Source organism: Lepidothrix coronata, unplaced genomic scaffold (assembly GCF_001604755.1).
Source record: "Lepidothrix coronata isolate B3197 unplaced genomic scaffold, Lepidothrix_coronata-1.0 Scaffold212, whole genome shotgun sequence".
Classification (NCBI taxonomy): domain Eukaryota; kingdom Metazoa; phylum Chordata; class Aves; order Passeriformes; family Pipridae; genus Lepidothrix; species Lepidothrix coronata.
Genome location: NW_016690392.1, coordinates 986756 through 1004763, shown reverse-complemented (window position 1 = coordinate 1004763; position 18008 = coordinate 986756). Strand labels below are relative to the sequence as shown.

The following is an 18008-nucleotide window of genomic DNA, read 5'->3' as shown; positions in this document are numbered from 1 at the left end:
TTGCAAGGTAATGATGATCTGGGGCACCCCATTCATTCCTTGTATTCCCCTGAGCACCCAGACCGGCAGGGCGGGGAGCGGAGCGCGGCAGAGGGTGCTGGTGTGTGCCGGGAGCCTGCGAGCACAGACCCAGCCTACCCTGGGGTGAAGCCACCACCTCCGAGGCCAGGAAGCTGTGGTGTGTGTGCTCCGTGTGTGCTCACAGCCAGCTGCTCCTCACAGAGCCTGGGAGTGGGAAAGCTCAGCGTGTTTGAAATGTGCAGGAACCCCTAATTGGGATTAACTCGGCAGGATAAAAGAAATTCTCCAGGCTGGCTGGCAAAGAGGAGAGCATGACTGGATTCCTGTGCTCCGCCGTCCTCTGAGTTCCTGCAAAGTAAGTGGTGTTGGCTTTCCAGTCTCGGGAATCTGCAGCTAAATGGGGAGGGGGGAATACTTTAAGACCCTATGGCAGTATATAGAAGTCACAGCATTGTTGGAGGTGCTGTTGCAGCTGGCTAGACTGGACAGGCAGGATTCCTGCTCTGCTCTGGGGAAGTACCAGCTGCGTTAAACCTTGCAAGTTGGGCTGGAAGCTGTGTGCCACTCCTGGAGGATGTGTCCCGCTCCGTGCATTGTGCTCTGCTGCTGGGCTTTAAGGGAAGAAAAGGTGCTGGAGGTCGGCAGCGCTGCTGGGATGTCGTGGCTGGAGGCTGAGTGGGAGCCAATTGGTTTTGGGATGAAATGAGTTGAGTTCAGAGGTGTGGGGCGTTGTGGGGTTTTTTTTCAATAGGAAAATTTCCAGTTGTGCTGTGGAAAGGGGGACTGCAGTTTTGCTTGTGTTGAGCTGTGGGTGAGGAGGCTTGAGAGTGTGGTCGCTGAAACACTGTCCTCTGTAAACCTGAGGTTATTCACAACTACAGAATGTGTGGCAAGAAAACCACTGTGGTAGGCAGGTGGTTCTCAAAAAGACATGTATCACCTTAATACATCCTGTAGTTTGGAATCTGGCTTCCCATAACAGCAGATCCGAGCTCTCCACTGGTGTCCTCCTGTAGCTCAGCTCTGCAGAAAATCTCTCCAGCAGGTTTTTGCCTTAGAAGAGCATTTCTCTGCCCAAGTGAGTGAGTGTCCCGTGATCAGGGAAGGGCAGGAAGAAAGAAACGCACTGAAACTGTGTCAGCCTGGAGAAAAGCCCCACGGTGTGGGCGGGTGATCACTTAGCTGGAGGTTTTAAAGTTGTATCTTCTCAAACGCTACTCCAGCACTTGAGCAGCCATCAGAACTGCAGCTGGAAGCGTGCATCCAAGTTTGGGGACATTTGGGTTTGGCATTTAGAAATATAGTTAGTCTTTTCTAAATGAAATGCCTCTAGAGATGTCTGACTATGAAATCCCTCCTTCCTGCTGCAGAGATGGGTGAAGTGGGTGAGATCTTGTGCCTGCTCCGTGTTAGAAATTGTCTTAAAAATCACTAATTGCATCCCACGGTCTAGGGCAGATTCAATGTTGTGACTAACTGTAACAGGGCTTTCGTTTTTCATAATTAAAAAGAAAAAAACCCATCTACTTCTGCTTCTTGGGCCTTTTTTGCAGCACAACTCCCCAGGGTACCTGAGAGGAGTTTGCTGCAGCCGTGTGCACAGTTGCTGATTGAAATCAGCTCAGAATGTTCCCCCTGGTTTCTTGCAAAAACAGGCTTTGAGTAGCTTCACAGACCTTCTGCTCATCACCCTGCACTCAAAACTGTGTGGTTTTATCTGGGGAGATGAATCAGAGGTCGGGCAGAATCAGCAGCAGCACTGAGTTTTGCAGTGAAGTTGATCTTGTTTTCATGAAACCTGGCTGAGGAACTTGCGCTTTTTGTAGGAGTCACAAAAAGCTCCCACATCCTGGAGTTAACAAACCATCTGCCCTTCACGGTGCCTGTGCTGGGGTGTCACGGAGGGGAGTTATCCCTCCTGGGCCGTGGGTGTGTGTCGCACGTACGCAACGGCCGTGGCCGCCCTTGCCTTCAAAGCCATCCGGGCTTGCGGAGCCAGCACGTTGTGAAACCTCGTCTGCTGAGTCTCCTGCCCCAGGGAACAGCCCCAGGACTGGGAGATCGATAACTCTATTGGCAGGAAATTCAGGTGTAGGTTTCGGAAGGTCTGGTTGAGACTTTGCCTTGCAAACCTGCTCGGTCCTACCCGAGCGGCTTCAGTCGGGCGCTGAGTTTTGCTCGCAAATACATAGTTTTGGGAGGCCCAACAAGTTGTCTAAAGTGGCTTTTCCCAGTGACTGCTGAGCCTGCAATAGACAGTTTCACTGGTCAGAAATCCAGGAGCAACCACCCAGCTGCACAACCGAGTAGGTCAGAAGAATTTCTCTGTATTCATTTCCACTCAGGAAGCCCGTCCCTTCTTCAGTCTTAAAAATACAGGGATGGAAAATCCCCCCGTTGTGGGATAAGCTGCCCCATGTGTGCCTGCCTCAGCGTGCTGAAAGCTTCCACCTCGATTCCGACATCACACCAGTTCCTGACTGTCGTTCCTCGTTAGAACTTTGTCTGCTGAACCCCAGAGCCTGCTCGGCTCTGCCCTGAGCACGGCCACTCCTGCAGCCTGTGATCCCATCACTCTAATGAGCTGAGCGAGCCCAGCGAGGAGCTCCAGGCTCTGTCTAACACGACAGCCCTGTTGCAGGTAATCCATGTAATTAATGTATGCTCAGACAGAAAAGCTGTGTTGTCTAATTAAAACGTCGTTGGAGAGGGAACAGCCTTCCCTTCCCAGCTCTGATCTAAGCCAGTCTGTCCAGCCTGGTTAGTCCCTAAAAACTCTCTGTCTCACTTTCTACCTTGAACTAATTGGTCTCCAGGGTTCAGGCTTCAGTCAGGGCAGTTTCCAAAGGCATGGGAAGTTCTCAGATGAAAGGGTGCTCTCAGATAGAAGGGTGCTGCGAGTGGGCAGAGACCTGCCAGTTATAGGGGTAAAGATGTTCCAAAGATGCTGCAGTGTGACATGGAGGTCAGGGCAGTGGGGACAGTGGGCACAGACTGCCCCGCTCACTGTGGAGCTGCTGTAGCTTCTGAGATTCACATGAGGCAGGATGGCTTCTCATCAGAGCTCGTCTGGTCTTTGTCATCCGGATGGTGATATGTAAGAGGGTGAGTAAGAGGTGCTCGGTGTGCCCTGTAGGATCTCTGGGTGCCCAACCGTGCTGGTGGAAGCTGTCCTGCTCAGCTCTGCCCGGGGACCCTGCTGGCCCCGTCTGGATCGGCTTCCGTGGCTTCTTGGAGCCGGGCTTTACTCCCGGGCTGGGAACTGCCTCCGCCTCCTTTCGGCGTTTCACAAGCCAGCCTTTTTGGAGCGCAGGGTGCACAGAGCTGAGCTCTGCAGAGCCGGGAGCCGCAGCCGCCGTCGACGCTGGGGCAGGTGAAGCTGTGTCAGCTTTTCCTTTAGGTTTGCAGCGCGCTGACGGCTGAGCAGGGACGGGGATGGTGGGACGGGGGTCACCAAGAGCCTCCCGGGAATGATCCTGACAGGCTGGGGAGCATCTGCACTTTGTGTCGGGCTTCCCAGGACCTTCGTGCCTCTGCACCACTTGCTCTGGCCCTGCCACTGCTGCGGTTTACAGGAGAGGACTCTTCCCTTGAGGAAGGTGCAGGGACAAGGGCTGGATTTGGGCAAAGCATGGCTTCAGGCAGAGGGAAGTGGTGGAAAGGTTGGGCGTTGTCTGCTCTGTCACAGCAGAGAGCAGCTGCAGACCTGGGGCTGTGGTGGCGGAGGAGAGGTGGGGTCTGTGTGAGACCTGCTGCAGTCAGAGGGTGTCCCGTGGTGTGACAAGGGAGAGGAGGGGAAGATGCCTGTGAGGCCAAAGCTCTCTCCATTTCTGGGAAGCTGAATCATCTGCCTGTCCTGCCTGGCCTCCCCTATGTTCAGGAGTGGTGTCACCTCCATCCCACAGCCCAGGCAGTGTCTCGGTGTCCCCAGAAAGCACCCTGTCACTTTTTGAGTGACTCCTGAGGTTTTCTGGGGCCCCTGGCAATCTTCTTTTCAGCATCTCAGTGGCAACTTGGGAGCTTGAATCTCTTTGGGTTTGCTGGGTTGGTTTTTTCAAAAGGAACCAAAAGTTTTCCTGGGAGGTGGCAGAGCACCTGCTGCTGGGTGTCCGCACTGGATGGGGCACTGGAGGCATCCTGGTCACCCTGGGGAGGGCAACCACTGGCTGGAAAATGGAACTCCCAGTGCATGTCCCCCTCCAGAGGGGCCTCTCAAGTCATGGAGCACCATTTCGTGCTGTGGTGAGCCCAGCAGTGCCTGGCTGCACCCCAGCTCATGTTCTCTCTCCCCAGAGCTCAGCCCCACGGTGGTGTTGGAAGCAGATCCCCCATGGCTGCAGCTGGTGGCGAGGGGCCGGTGGGGACCCCGCTCCTGCCGACCGGCGCTGCCCTGGCCCTGCTCGGTGGCCTGGTCTACCTGGGTGCCCTGTGCGCTGCCTGCAGACGGTACGTGCTGCCTGCAGCCCCTCTGCTTTCCCTCCTGGCACTGGGATGGGGCTGGGGCCCCCTTGGTGGCATTTGGTGGCCACACGTGGAGACTCCGCGTGTGCCCATCCTGAGCTGGCACCGCTGGGATCTGCTTCTCTGCTCACCTCAGACCCCAGTGCCCTGTACCCCAGTGCCCAGGGACACCTGCACCCAAAAATCTCACAGGAGCAACCCAGAGAGGGCTGAGCTGTGAGCAGGATGGGCAGGGTGGGTGATGCCAGGGGCAATGCCAAGGGTGGTGCCAGTGGTGCCTGGCACAGCTCAGTTGCAGGATGCAACTGAGACCTCCCCAGCCAACACAGACCCTGCTGCAGGGCTGGGGAAGGAGCAGTGAGATGTGGTTTGGGGGATGCCAGGGTGGGGTCCTGGGGCACCTGCTCCTCACCCCTGGCTTGGCCACTCACCTTAAGCTCAGCTCCACTTCTCCCCACAGCAAGGGCAGGAAGAAGGTCGCTCCGGATGGGGTGAAACTGGTGGATGAGGTAAGCACATGTTGGGGGACAGGATCAGCCCCAGGGGGGAGCTCTGGGGCCCCCAGCTCCCAGACACGAAGCTGAGAGTGTGTGTTCCCAGGCCCTGCTCCGGCAGACACAGCTGCGGTCACTCAGCAAGTCGGACACGAAGCTGCATGAGCTGTACCGGCTGAAGGCCAGAGACAGTGGTGAGTGGCCATGGAGCCAGGGGAGCCGAGGGGCTGGTGGCCCTTGGCAAGTGCCTGCGGTCCCCACGCTGCCTGGGGAGCACACCACGACATGCGCACCCATGCTGCGGTGCCGGCGTGGTGCTGGCACAGGGGTTGGTGCTGCTGCCTCCCCCATGTCCCCTCGTCTCTTCTCCCGCAGCCCAGCGCCCGGCCAGCCTGGATCTCCCCTGTCCTGCAGCCCCTGGAGCTGAGTCCCTGCTCAGCTCTGGCCTCCTGCACCGTGAGCTGCCCCAGATTCCTGTCCCCGAGCCACCGGCCGCCTCCCCAGCCCCTGACCAGACCTACTCCAACCTGCTCTTCACCCCACTGAGGAAACCAGCAGCAGACACCGTCTATGAGTCCCTGGCAGTGGGGGGGGAGGACACCCCGGTGTCCCTCACACCCGCTGGCACCCAGATGTCCCCCCCGCGGGTGGGGCACGGGGTGGCCGATTACGCCTGTGTCCATAAGGTGAAGAAGGCAGTGCCTGTGGAGGGGCAGGATGGGGCCATGGCAGGACCCTCTGGAGCACAGCAATCATGGGATGGCACAGACAATGCCCCCCGGGCCAAGGTACGATTCTGGGGGGCATCAGGGATGGGGTACAGAGCGGGTCGTATAACTCCCTGCCTCCCTGTAGCGCCTGTGTTTGGAGCAGGGTATAAATTAGGCTACTGTATTTTCACTGGGGCTTTTTGGGGAGGCAGAATGAAACCAAAACCACAAGAGGCAGGTGATGCCCACGATGCTGCTCTCTGTGCCCCACAGAAGGCTTCCTGGGGTGCGCAAAAAGTGGGATCCCCAACAGTTAATCCACTGCCAGGACCCTCTTGCGGGGCTGTGAGAATCTGGGGGGGGGTCACAGGCACAGGGATACCCCGCAGTGGGCAGGGATCACCCCCAAGCCCCCACCCAAAAAAGTTCCTTTTGCAGCTAGAAGAGATGTACTCGACAGTGTGCAAAGCCACCAAGAAGAAATCCCAGGTCCCTGCATCGACCCCGAGGGCCTCAAGGGAGGTGGGTTCTGGGTGGGCACCCCCGTGCCAGCAGGAGGGTGCCCCAGCTGGGTGCTGGACCCCATCAGCCCAAGGCTCCCTGGACCCCTGCTATGAATCCATCAATGACAGAGCCTGGACTGCTCAGGGCCGTGGCCCCGACCCCGACTACGAGGCTGTGGACATTAACTGGAAGAAGGCAGCAAAAAGGGACAAGCTGGGGAAGACCTGTGTCCCTGAGAACCTGTACGAGAGCGTTGGGGACATTTGGGCAGGGGAGCCCCGGAGAGCCTCCACCCGGACGACAGCCAACGGGCTGGAGGTGTACATCACCAACCTATAGCCCCCCAGGAGCAGGATCAGTGCCACAGTGGGGTCCCACCATGGCTGGACACTGTCAGTGCCCATGGACAGGCACCTGCAGCACTGGGGCATCCCTGCACATGCTTTCTGTATATATTTCTGTTACTTTTCTTTAAGTGTCTTTGTCCCATCCCATCCCAGCTGGTCCCAGCAGGTTGCTGGTGGGATCCCCCAGGATGGGCAGTTTGGGGGTGCTGGGTGCCGTGTGGGACCCCAATGGGACAGGGCTGGTGGTACCACCAAGACAAGAATAGGATGGGGACCAGTCATGTTTTGGGGCAGGGGGTGGCAGGACTGTGGTCAGCCCTGTCAGGGGCTGCAGGATCAGACCCTCATCAGGGATTTTATGCCATGAGTGAGGGTCTCTGTCCTCCTCCTGCTGCCTTGGGTAGACCAGGGCCCCCTCCAGCCCTCAGGAAGCCCTGAGTGACTTTGCTTCCATCATGGAATGTCCCTTGTTATGGGGAGATGGAGTCATCCCTGTCATTTTATGGAATCATAGAATATCCTGAATTGGAAAGGACCCACAAGGGATCATTAAGTCCAACTCCTGGCCCTGCACAAGGCAACCCAGAAATCCCACCTTGTGGGTTGTGGACTGTGGCAGTGTGGACTGTGGGCTCTGCTCCATCCTCTGTCTCCCATTCCCACCCCTTCAGACCCACGCAAGTGTGTCTCCGTGGGCAGCCATCACCCGAACACCATTAAAAGGTTGAGAGGGTGTTAACACTCCTTAACTGGATCTAAATCTGTGATTCTGGGGGCTGGTGCTGCTGCAGCAGCGACGCAGCGATGCTGGTGCTGGGAAAGTCCCTTTGGGCACAGCGTGACTGTGGGTGCACCCGCCCTGCATGGATGGTTTGGCACCTCTGAAATGGGGACATGCAGCCACCAAGAGCTGCCAAAATGGGATGGCCTTTGCCAGAGCAGTGACTTGCTCAGGAGCTTTGTACAGGGTTTGGGCAGGAACCGGGGCATATTTGCACAGCACTTGCTGCCTGCTCACCTCCCGTCTCCCCCGTGGGTCCTGCAGCCTCAGTGTGCCAAAAATTGAGTGCTTGGGAGAGTTGGACGTGCACCTGGACCCTCAGACCCCAGAGCTTAAGCTTTCCTCCTCTTCTCCCCACTGGGAATTGTGCATCCCTGCCCCAAGGGATGCCCAGTGCCCTCCAGGCGATGCCACAATGGTGGCCTGGGTGTAGCCCAACTGGCCAGGGGCTACCTAACATGGTGGCACAGTGGCCTGGTGCTCGCTGGAGCCAGGTGGAACCTGCAGCCCCTGTGCCGTGCCGTGCCGTGCCACGCTGTGCAGCAGGAAGCCACACGCCTTCCTTCAGCAGCTTTGCCCCCACACCGCGGCAGGTGAAGAGATTAAAACCGAAAACGTGGTGCTCAGCAAACCCCACCGCAGGCGTTAGAGCCGGAGGCACCCCAGCCTTCGTCAGCCCCGCGCTCGACGCCAAACCACAGCGCCCGCTCGAGAGCTGCTCCCATCCCCCTGCCAGATAAGGGCCCCGATAGAACTCGGCTGGTGCCGGTGCTGCCACGCTCTTCCTGCTGCCAGCCTGGCAACGGCGCCTGGGCTCCCCCCGCGCTGCCCCCGGCCGCATCCTTCCCCTGCTCCCCTTCTCCGTCATCCCACCCCACAGAGCCGGGTCCCCCCTGCGCCACCTGAACCCCCTGGGAGCTGGTTTGGGCTGCGTGGCCCCACACAGGAGCATCACCTCGCTGTGGGATCAGAGCAGCTTCGCTCTGGGGCAAAGTGGGCCCCGTGCTGCCCCAGGGGCTGGCATGTGGGTACCACTGTGCCACCTCCATGGGGAAAGGAAGGCTTGGCATGGCACCTAGGGAGGGAAAGCTCCTGTTCTGGCAGAGCATCTTCCCAACCTGCCCCAGCAGCAGCAGAAGCAGCCCACTGTGCAGGGCTGCCTGCTTGCCTGTAATTCCTGTGGGACTTCGGAGAGCCAGACTCAAATTAAAGAACAACTGCTCAGTCCTCAGGGTGACGGAAAATGTGCCTGGAGCCCTGCAGGCTCGAAATCTTCTGGAATGAAGAATCCACCCCGAAACGTCTCTTGGAGTCTTGCGATCTGGTCGCGACGGTTGAGGTCAGAGCGAGGGGAACGGGTAGGGCTGGGAGCACCCCTCCTCGGGCCCGGGGACAGACCTGTACGGGGCTCTAAGTCACGCTGTGAGGGGATGGTGCTGCGAGGGGATGGTGCTAAACGGTGCTATTCCCACAAGAGGGAGCGAGCAGGAGCCCAGCGCACGCCGTACGGTGCAGAACGGGGCTGCCGTGTAGTCCTGCACTCTGTAGGACATTGCACGGTGCTGCAAGATGCGGTACACGGTACACGGCACGGTGTGGCACCGCACGGTGCTGTACTGGGCGCCGTGCGGGGCTCTGTACCGTAAGTATCCACATCCCGCATGTCCCTGCACCCCGCAGGGCTCGGTGGCTGCGCGGCATCACACGGCTCTGCACCCAAACCAGCTCCACACCTGAGCAGCTCCGCACCCTGCCCAGCCCCACATCCCTGCAGCTCACTCCCGCACCCCGGCAGCCCTGCACCCCCCGGCAGGCAGCCAGGGGAGATGGGAACTGTGGGCACGACCCCGGCTCCCTCTGCAAGACCACCTGGGAGAAAGTCATCACAGCCCAGACCAGAGCCAACTCGGCCCTGGCAAGGACATCCAGGTACCACAGGGGTGTGTCCCAGGAATGCCAGTGCCGGGAAGGTGATTCTTGAGGGTGTCCTGTGCAGGGGCCATGAGTTGGACTCAATGATCTTTGTGTGTCCCTTCCAACTCAGGAGATTCTATGGCTCTAGGGTTCTATTTTGGGATGGCACCTTGCCGACCCCCCCCGCCGCCCGGGCCGGGGGTCGGGCTGGTGGCACCGGGGCCCTGTGCAAGGGCGGGCGATGCCCGTGGAGTTGCACAACACCGAACGGAGCTGTCGGAGCCGCCAGCTCAGCGCTTCGGCCGCCGTTAACCATTAAACCAGAGCAGGGGTGGCGGCGGAGACTCCCCCGGGCCCCCCCGGCTCCTCTAGGGCCACGCTAAAGGGGGCTGCGGGGCCGGATCCACCCCAGGGACAGGACAGGATGGGGATGAAGGCTGCTGCGCTTCTTCTCCCGTTCTCCCCGGGCAGGTTTGGGGCCCCGCGGGCGTCCCGGTTCCCGGGGGACGCTGCTAGTCTCTCCCTTCCATGCAGGAGGACCCCGCGGGCGGCAGTCCCGGGGTGATACCCGGGCTCTTGGCCAGGCCCGTGGGGGCTTTACCGGTTTGCTGCTTTATTTCACATTTAGGAAAGCACCTGGACATGGCGCAGGGTGGAAGCGGCACCTCCAGCCACCCCGCTCCCTTCCCACCAGAGCAGGGAATAAGGTGTAGCCAAAGCCCCCCTGGAAGCAAGCTGGGAACATCGCCTTCCCGGGCAGGGCATCCCCGGGGGGCCGCCCTAGCACCCCCAAAGTCCCTGAGCCGCGGTCTGCTGGGGGACAGGCAGGGAGACAGGGTGGGGACAGGCAGGGGCCACCGTCCGGGACAGACACACGGACTCTGTCCCGGCCTCCAGAATGCAGGTTGGTCAATCCAGCAGCAGCAGGACCTGGCGGCCCCTCGCCGGCCCTCCCGGCCCGGGGGCAGTCGGGGCAGGAGAGGAAGAGCATGGATGGGAGGCAGCTCGGGCTGCCCAAGCACCCCGGAACCCCAATACCCAGTACACTACAAGTACCCCATGCACCCCACATACCCAGAGCACCCCAGAATCCAGTGCACCCAGGGCATTCCATGCACCCCACGTACCCCTTGCACTGCAGGTACTCCATGCACCCCACATAACCCTGGGCACCCCAGTACCCCCTGCGCCCCCTGTACACTACACAACCCACACACCCAGGGCACCCCACATGCCCAGGACACCCCATGCACTCTATGAACCCCATGTACTCCGGTACCTCAAGCACCCCCAGTACCCCAAGCACCCCGGGCATGCCACACCCAGCCCTGCCATTCTGGGTGGGTTTGGGCAGCGATTCTTCGTGGTGGGCAGGACTGACCCAAATCGATTGGGATTGGGGACCGCCCTCCCACCCCAGAAATGCAGACCACACCTCCTTCCCAGCACAGAGACACTGTAACTTTTGGGGGAGCCCTATAGCCAACTTCCAGTGGGTCTAAAACTTCGGAGGGAATTTTGGGGGGGCCCTATAATTTTTGGGGGAGTATCACTTTGTGGGGAGCCCTGCAACTTTTGGAGAACCCCTCTAACTCATCCGTAGCCCTATAATTTGGGGGGGGGGGGCGGCATAACCTTTGGGGGAGAAACTCCCCAAGTTTGAACGCTGGAAAGCTTCACCCCGGGAAGTCTGAAGGAGCTGCCGGGAGTTGGGGGGGTGTCTTTTTTTGTGGGGGCGCCCCAAATTCCTCGCCGTAACAAAAAATCGGAGAGACTTTTGGGCGGGGGGGGTTCCTCCGCAACTTTTTGGGGTGCGCCGCGACTTTGGCGGGAAAGCGCGGCGTGGCTTCGCGGCGGCCCCAGGCGTGCCGGGAAGGGTCCCAGGGGTGCCGGGACGTGGGGGGGCAGGGGGTGACGTTGGTTGGAGCTGGTGGGTGGGATGGGGGGAGTGTGGCGTATTTTTGGGGGGTCCCGCGGGCAGCGCCCGGCAGGAGGGCGGGGCGCGCGAACATGGCCGCGGCCGGCGGGGGCGTGGCCGAGGCGCAGAGGGGGCGTGACAGCGGTGGGCGGGGCGAGGGGGCGTGACCGCGGCGGGAAGAGGGGGCGGAGTGACAGCGCGCCACCGCCAATCAGAATGTCTGAAAGCGGCGGCCGCGCTCCAGCGCGCGCGGCCCGGCCAATGGCGAGGCGCGTGGGGGGCGTGGCCAAGAGGCCGGCGCCCGACCCCGGGCCGCGCGCGGCGGAGCGCGCTCCCCCCCGCCCTCGCCCCCCCCGCCGGGCCGCGGCCGCTCCGCGCATGGACCCCCCGCGCCCGCCCGCGGTCCTAATGCCCGCCCGCCGCCGCCGCCGCCCGCCACCGCCGCCCGCCGGGGCCGCCGCCAAGGTACCGCGGGGGGGGCGGCGGCGGCGGACATGGGGGTGGGATCCGGGGGAGGCGGCGGCGGCGGCGGCGGGGGGGGCGGTGACAGCTGACAGCGGCCCGCCCGAAAGTTTCCCCGCCGGTAAAATGGCGCCGCGATGGGATAAACTTTGGCAGGGGGGTGTGTGTAGCGTCGGGGAGCCGGGGGGCGGTGGGTTACACACACACCGCACACCTCCTCCCTCCCGCGGTGGGATCATCCCTCCTGGATCGCAGCCCTGTGCGATATTCCAGGGATCTGCCCTGGGAGGGATCCGCCCAGCGCCGCCCTTCGGCGATCAGCTAGGATCCGCTTGGAGCGGGATCCGCTTGGAGCAGGATCAGCTTGGTGCTGGACCACCTGGGATCTCCCTGGAGCCGGATCCCCTTGGCGCCGCAGCTCAGGCTGGGGATGGTGTCTGGGATTGGCCTGGCAGAGACAAGTGTGCTCCCAGCGCTGGGGATACCTGCTGGATCCTGGGGGATCAGCTCAGAGAGGGATAAACTTGGGATGTGGATCCCTAGGAGGGATCTGTGCTGGCATGTGGGATGTGTGTGCTGCCATCCTGGAGCTGCCTTGCAGAAGAGTGTCAGGTCATCTGCTGGCTCTGGAGATCCCTGCTGGATCCTTGCTGGATCCCTGCTCATGGTCCTGTGAGTCTGTCTGTGGAGGGATCCACTGGTTGCTGATGCTCAGCCAGCAGGTGTTGGTACTGGGATCAGCCTCCCGGGACTATCTGGGGAGTGCCAAGGAGATCCTGGCTGGATGCCACTGCGAGCTGGTGGGATCCACATGGGATCTACCCCAGCGGGTGGCAGGCAGGGTCCCTGTATGGCCCTGCCTGGAGGCACTGATCCAGCTCCCCAAACCCAACCCAAAGTCGTGGGGGGATCCCTGCGGGATCCACTGCTCAGGGACTCTTGGCTTCCCACCTCTGTCTCTCCCACAGGCTCCACTGGGATCCGAGGGCTGGCTGGGGGAGCCGCCACCACGCCAGGATCCAGCCAGCCGGGAGGCCGTGCTGCGGGTGCTGGACGCGGGGCTGGAGCAGTACCTGGCGCTGCACTCGGCCATGCAGTGCATCCCCGTGCCCTGGCACAGGTAGGGCCACCGGCACGGCCACCACCCTCCCTCCGGCACCGGCCTCACCGGGGCAGATGAGATTTTGTCCACCGGCCACGGGAGGACTTTGGCCGCTGTCGGCCGCACCGGGGTGTCCTGCAGTGACCATCCATCCCACTGGGACCGCTGTCGGCCGCACCGGGGTGTCCTGCAGTGACCATCCATCCCACTGGGACAGCTCTGGGGACTCCCATTGTGCTGTGTGCTGGGCTGGAAGCATCACTGCCCTCCTGCACTGGGTTATCCCTTTGCAAAATGGTTTCTGGTGCTCCTGAGCTCTTGCTTCTTTTTTTCTTAATCTAAATTTTTCATAGTTTTTTTCCCACCTCGTGGAGTTGTTTGGCCCAAGCTGAGCCATCCCCACATCTCTGGGCAGGATGTGGATGCTGGTACCCTCCAGCCCACGGGCATGGAGGGTTTTCCCCCGGGCTGGGAGGCAGCAGTGTTTTTGGCTGGCTGCCTGCACTTCTGCCATGCCACGCCAGGGAGGATTCCAGCCAGCTGCTGGGATGATCCCTGCGGGGATCAGCGGCATTTCGGGGTGCTGCAGGGCACCCACTTTGCACCTGGTGATACCCCCAGCACAGTGTGGCCACTGTGGCCTTGTGCCACTCACACAAGCAGACCACTGTGTCCCCCACTCCCAGCAGCTCATGGGGGGATGGAGAGGGATGGAGTGGCTCAGGAGGCCCCATCCATCCTGACACAGCCCCCCTGTTCTCGCTGGCAGGAAGCTCTCGGGCAAGGCGGGCATTGACGAGGTGATGGCGGCCGCGGTGCTCACCAGCCTCTCCACCAGCCCACTGGTGCTCGGGCACCCACCGGCCACTCATGCCCCAGGTGAGAGCGTGTCCTTGTCCCCCTGTACCTGGACACGTGTCCCATGGCAGGACCTGACCTTCCTCCTCCTCCTCCTCCTTGCCCCAGGTGAGAGCGTGTCCTTGTCCCCCTGTACCTGGACACGTGTCCCATGGCAGGACCTGACCTTCCTCCTCCTCCTCCTCCTCCTCACCAGAGCCGGGCGGTGAAATCTGGAAGGAGGCTCCTGCCATGTCCTCCAGCTGCAGCAGCAGCAGCAACACCAGCGGGGACTGGAGCTGGGACCCCCCCAGCGACCGCTCCACCCCCTCCACCCCCTCACCCCCCCTCTCCAGCCACGTCCCCGGCACCTTCCTGCCCACCCCGCTGCCGGATGAGGGCCCTGACGAGCCCAACGGCACCCACTTCATCTTTGGAGAGCCCATCCCACGGAAAAGGAAGGTGGGATGAAGCTGGGGATGATTCTGGGGGTGAGGTTGGGGATGGGGAATAGTGGGGACGGGGATGAAGAGGAGGATGAGTTTAGGATGAGGTTGAGGATGCAACTGGTGCTGGGAATGAGGTTGAGAATAGGGATTGTGAGGGTGGGGATGAACAGGAGAATGAGGATGAAGAGGAGGATGAGGATGAAGAGGAGGATGAGGTTAAGGGTGGGGATGAAGAAGAGGATGAGTTTGGAATGGGGATAACAATTTGGATGGGTTTGGGGATGGGGATAATGCTAGGGATGAGAGTGGGGCTGGAGATGAGGTTGAGGATGGGGATGACAGTGCAGATAGGGATGAGGATGTGATGGAGATAGGGCTGCCAGCCTGACACCTCTCTCCTGCAGAACTCCACCAAGGTGATGTTCAAGTGCTTGTGGAAGAGCTGCGGCAAAGTCCTCAGCAGCTCCTCAGGGATGCAGAAGCACATCCGAACTGTGCACCTTGGGTAAGCACGTGGGGTCCCCCTGGACACCCCCAGGTCCCCTGGTGCCCCCTGCGGGGTCCTGCCGTGGAGGGGGAGAGTGTTGCAGCCAGACCCTGCTGTCCCTGCAGCCGGAAAGCTGACCCCGAGCAGAGTGATGGTGAGGAGGATTTCTACTACACGGAGCTGGACGTGGACGTGGATGTGCTGACAGACGGGCTCTCCAGCCTGACTCCTGTCTCACCCACCTCCTCGGTGCCTCCCGCCTTTCCCGGCCCCGAGGCTCCGGCTCCGCCGCTGCCTCTGGCACTGCCGATCCCCGACCTGGCACTGGCCTCCCCCTGCAGCCCCCCGGGCCCCCCCGGCCGCTGCCACGTCCACACGGACCACGCGTACCAGGTGAGGGGGGACAGGGATGGAGGGGGACAGGGAGGGGCGGGGGACTCACCACTGTCACCCTCCAGCCCCCGCAGCCACCCCATGTCTGACGGGGGCTGTGTCCTCTCTCTTCCAGGGCTGCCGGACCCCCCCGCGGCCACCGGTGTCCCCTTCCTCACCCACCCCACCGCCGCCCAAGCCACCCGCCGTCCCCAGGTGAGCCGCGGCCGTCGCGCCCCTCCCTGTCCCCTCCCGCCCGCGTGTCCCCCCTCCCGGTGACCTGTCTGTGCCCTGTTCCCGCAGGAGGCCGCGGGGCGATGCCAAGAAGTGCCGCAAGGTGTACGGCATGGAGCACCGGGAGATGTGGTGCACGGCGTGCCGCTGGAAGAAGGCCTGCCAGCGCTTCCTCGACTGACGGGGGGCCCCCCCGGCTCCTCTAGGGCCACGCTAAAGGGGGCTGCGGGGCCGGATCCACCCCAGGGACAGGACAGGATGGGGATGAAGGCTGCTGCGCTTCTTCTCCCGTTCTCCCCGGGCAGGTTTGGGGCCCCGCGGGCGTCCCGGTTCCCGGGGGACGCTGCTAGTCTCTCCCTTCCATGCAGGAGGACCCCGCGGGCGGCAGTCCCGGGGTGATACCCGGGCTCTTGGCCAGGCCCGTGGGGGCTTTACCGGTTTGCTGCTTTATTTCACATTTAGGAAAGCACCTGGACATGGCGCAGGGTGGAAGCGGCACCTCCAGCCACCCCGCTCCCTTCCCACCAGAGCAGGGAATAAGGTGTAGCCAAAGCCCCCCTGGAAGCAAGCTGGGAACATCGCCTTCCCGGGCAGGGCATCCCCGGGGGGCCGCCCTAGCACCCCCAAAGTCCCTGAGCCGCGGTCTGCTGGGGGACAGGCAGGGAGACAGGGTGGGGACAGGCAGGGGCCACCGTCCGGGACAGACACACGGACTCTGTCCCGGCCTCCAGAATGCAGGTTGGTCAATCCAGCAGCAGCAGGACCTGGCGGCCCCTCGCCGGCCCTCCCGGCCCGGGGGCAGTCGGGGCAGGAGAGGAAGAGCATGGATGGGAGGCAGCTCGGGCTGCCCAAGCACCCCGGAACCCCAATACCCAGTACACTACAAGTACCCCATGCACCCCACATACCCAGAGCACCCCAGAATCCAGTGCACCCAGGGCATTCCATGCACCCCACGTACCCCTTGCACTGCAGGTACTCCATGCACCCCACATAACCCTGGGCACCCCAGTACCCCCTGCGCCCCCTGTACACTACACAACCCACACACCCAGGGCACCCCACATGCCCAGGACACCCCATGCACTCTATGAACCCCATGTACTCCGGTACCTCAAGCACCCCCAGTACCCCAAGCACCCCGGGCATGCCACACCCAGCCCTGCCATTCTGGGTGGGTTTGGGCAGCGATTCTTCGTGGTGGGCAGGACTGACCCAAATCGATTGGGATTGGGGACCGCCCTCCCACCCCAGAAATGCAGACCACACCTCCTTCCCAGCACAGAGACACTGTAACTTTTGGGGGAGCCCTATAGCCAACTTCCAGTGGGTCTAAAACTTCGGAGGGAATTTTGGGGGGGCCCTATAATTTTTGGGGGAGTATCACTTTGTGGGGAGCCCTGCAACTTTTGGAGAACCCCTCTAACTCATCCGTAGCCCTATAATTTGGGGGGGGGGGGCGGCATAACCTTTGGGGGAGAAACTCCCCAAGTTTGAACGCTGGAAAGCTTCACCCCGGGAAGTCTGAAGGAGCTGCCGGGAGTTGGGGGGGTGTCTTTTTTTGTGGGGGCGCCCCAAATTCCTCGCCGTAACAAAAAATCGGAGAGACTTTTGGGCGGGGGGGGTTCCTCCGCAACTTTTTGGGGTGCGCCGCGACTTTGGCGGGAAAGCGCGGCGTGGCTTCGCGGCGGCCCCAGGCGTGCCGGGAAGGGTCCCAGGGGTGCCGGGACGTGGGGGGGCAGGGGGTGACGTTGGTTGGAGCTGGTGGGTGGGATGGGGGGAGTGTGGCGTATTTTTGGGGGGTCCCGCGGGCAGCGCCCGGCAGGAGGGCGGGGCGCGCGAACATGGCCGCGGCCGGCGGGGGCGTGGCCGAGGCGCAGAGGGGGCGTGACAGCGGTGGGCGGGGCGAGGGGGCGTGACCGCGGCGGGAAGAGGGGGCGGAGTGACAGCGCGCCACCGCCAATCAGAATGTCTGAAAGCGGCGGCCGCGCTCCAGCGCGCGCGGCCCGGCCAATGGCGAGGCGCGTGGGGGGCGTGGCCAAGAGGCCGGCGCCCGACCCCGGGCCGCGCGCGGCGGAGCGCGCTCCCCCCCGCCCTCGCCCCCCCCGCCGGGCCGCGGCCGCTCCGCGCATGGACCCCCCGCGCCCGCCCGCGGTCCTAATGCCCGCCCGCCGCCGCCGCCGCCCGCCACCGCCGCCCGCCGGGGCCGCCGCCAAGGTACCGCGGGGGGGGCGGCGGCGGCGGACATGGGGGTGGGATCCGGGGGAGGCGGCGGCGGCGGCGGCGGGGGGGGCGGTGACAGCTGACAGCGGCCCGCCCGAAAGTTTCCCCGCCGGTAAAATGGCGCCGCGATGGGATAAACTTTGGCAGGGGGGTGTGTGTAGCGTCGGGGAGCCGGGGGGCGGTGGGTTACACACACACCGCACACCTCCTCCCTCCCGCGGTGGGATCATCCCTCCTGGATCGCAGCCCTGTGCGATATTCCAGGGATCTGCCCTGGGAGGGATCCGCCCAGCGCCGCCCTTCGGCGATCAGCTAGGATCCGCTTGGAGCGGGATCCGCTTGGAGCAGGATCAGCTTGGTGCTGGACCACCTGGGATCTCCCTGGAGCCGGATCCCCTTGGCGCCGCAGCTCAGGCTGGGGATGGTGTCTGGGATTGGCCTGGCAGAGACAAGTGTGCTCCCAGCGCTGGGGATACCTGCTGGATCCTGGGGGATCAGCTCAGAGAGGGATAAACTTGGGATGTGGATCCCTAGGAGGGATCTGTGCTGGCATGTGGGATGTGTGTGCTGCCATCCTGGAGCTGCCTTGCAGAAGAGTGTCAGGTCATCTGCTGGCTCTGGAGATCCCTGCTGGATCCTTGCTGGATCCCTGCTCATGGTCCTGTGAGTCTGTCTGTGGAGGGATCCACTGG

The 18008-nt window shown here is 62.4% G+C and overlaps 2 protein-coding genes across 2 annotated transcripts; both read left to right on the top strand.

Annotated features, from left to right (window-relative positions):
• Positions 1-4351: 4351 nt before the first annotated feature.
• On the top strand, positions 4352-6978 carry LIME1 (Lck interacting transmembrane adaptor 1). The gene is made up of 5 exons (XM_017833260.1): positions 4352-4467; positions 4943-4991; positions 5083-5170; positions 5352-5764; positions 6125-6978. Exons 1-5 carry the CDS (start codon positions 4352-4354, stop codon positions 6527-6529), a joined length of 1071 nt encoding a protein of 356 aa, XP_017688749.1. The 3' UTR covers positions 6530-6978.
• A 5067-nt stretch (positions 6979-12045) lies between these two features.
• SLC2A4RG (SLC2A4 regulator) lies at positions 12046-15274 on the top strand. The gene is made up of 8 exons (XM_017833154.1): positions 12046-12284; positions 12581-12732; positions 13484-13593; positions 13769-14013; positions 14405-14505; positions 14613-14880; positions 14996-15075; positions 15163-15274. The coding sequence occupies exons 1-8, from the start codon at positions 12180-12182 to the stop codon at positions 15272-15274; spliced, it is 1173 nt and encodes a 390-aa protein (XP_017688643.1). The 5' UTR covers positions 12046-12179.
• The last annotated feature ends 2734 nt before the right edge of the window (positions 15275-18008 follow it).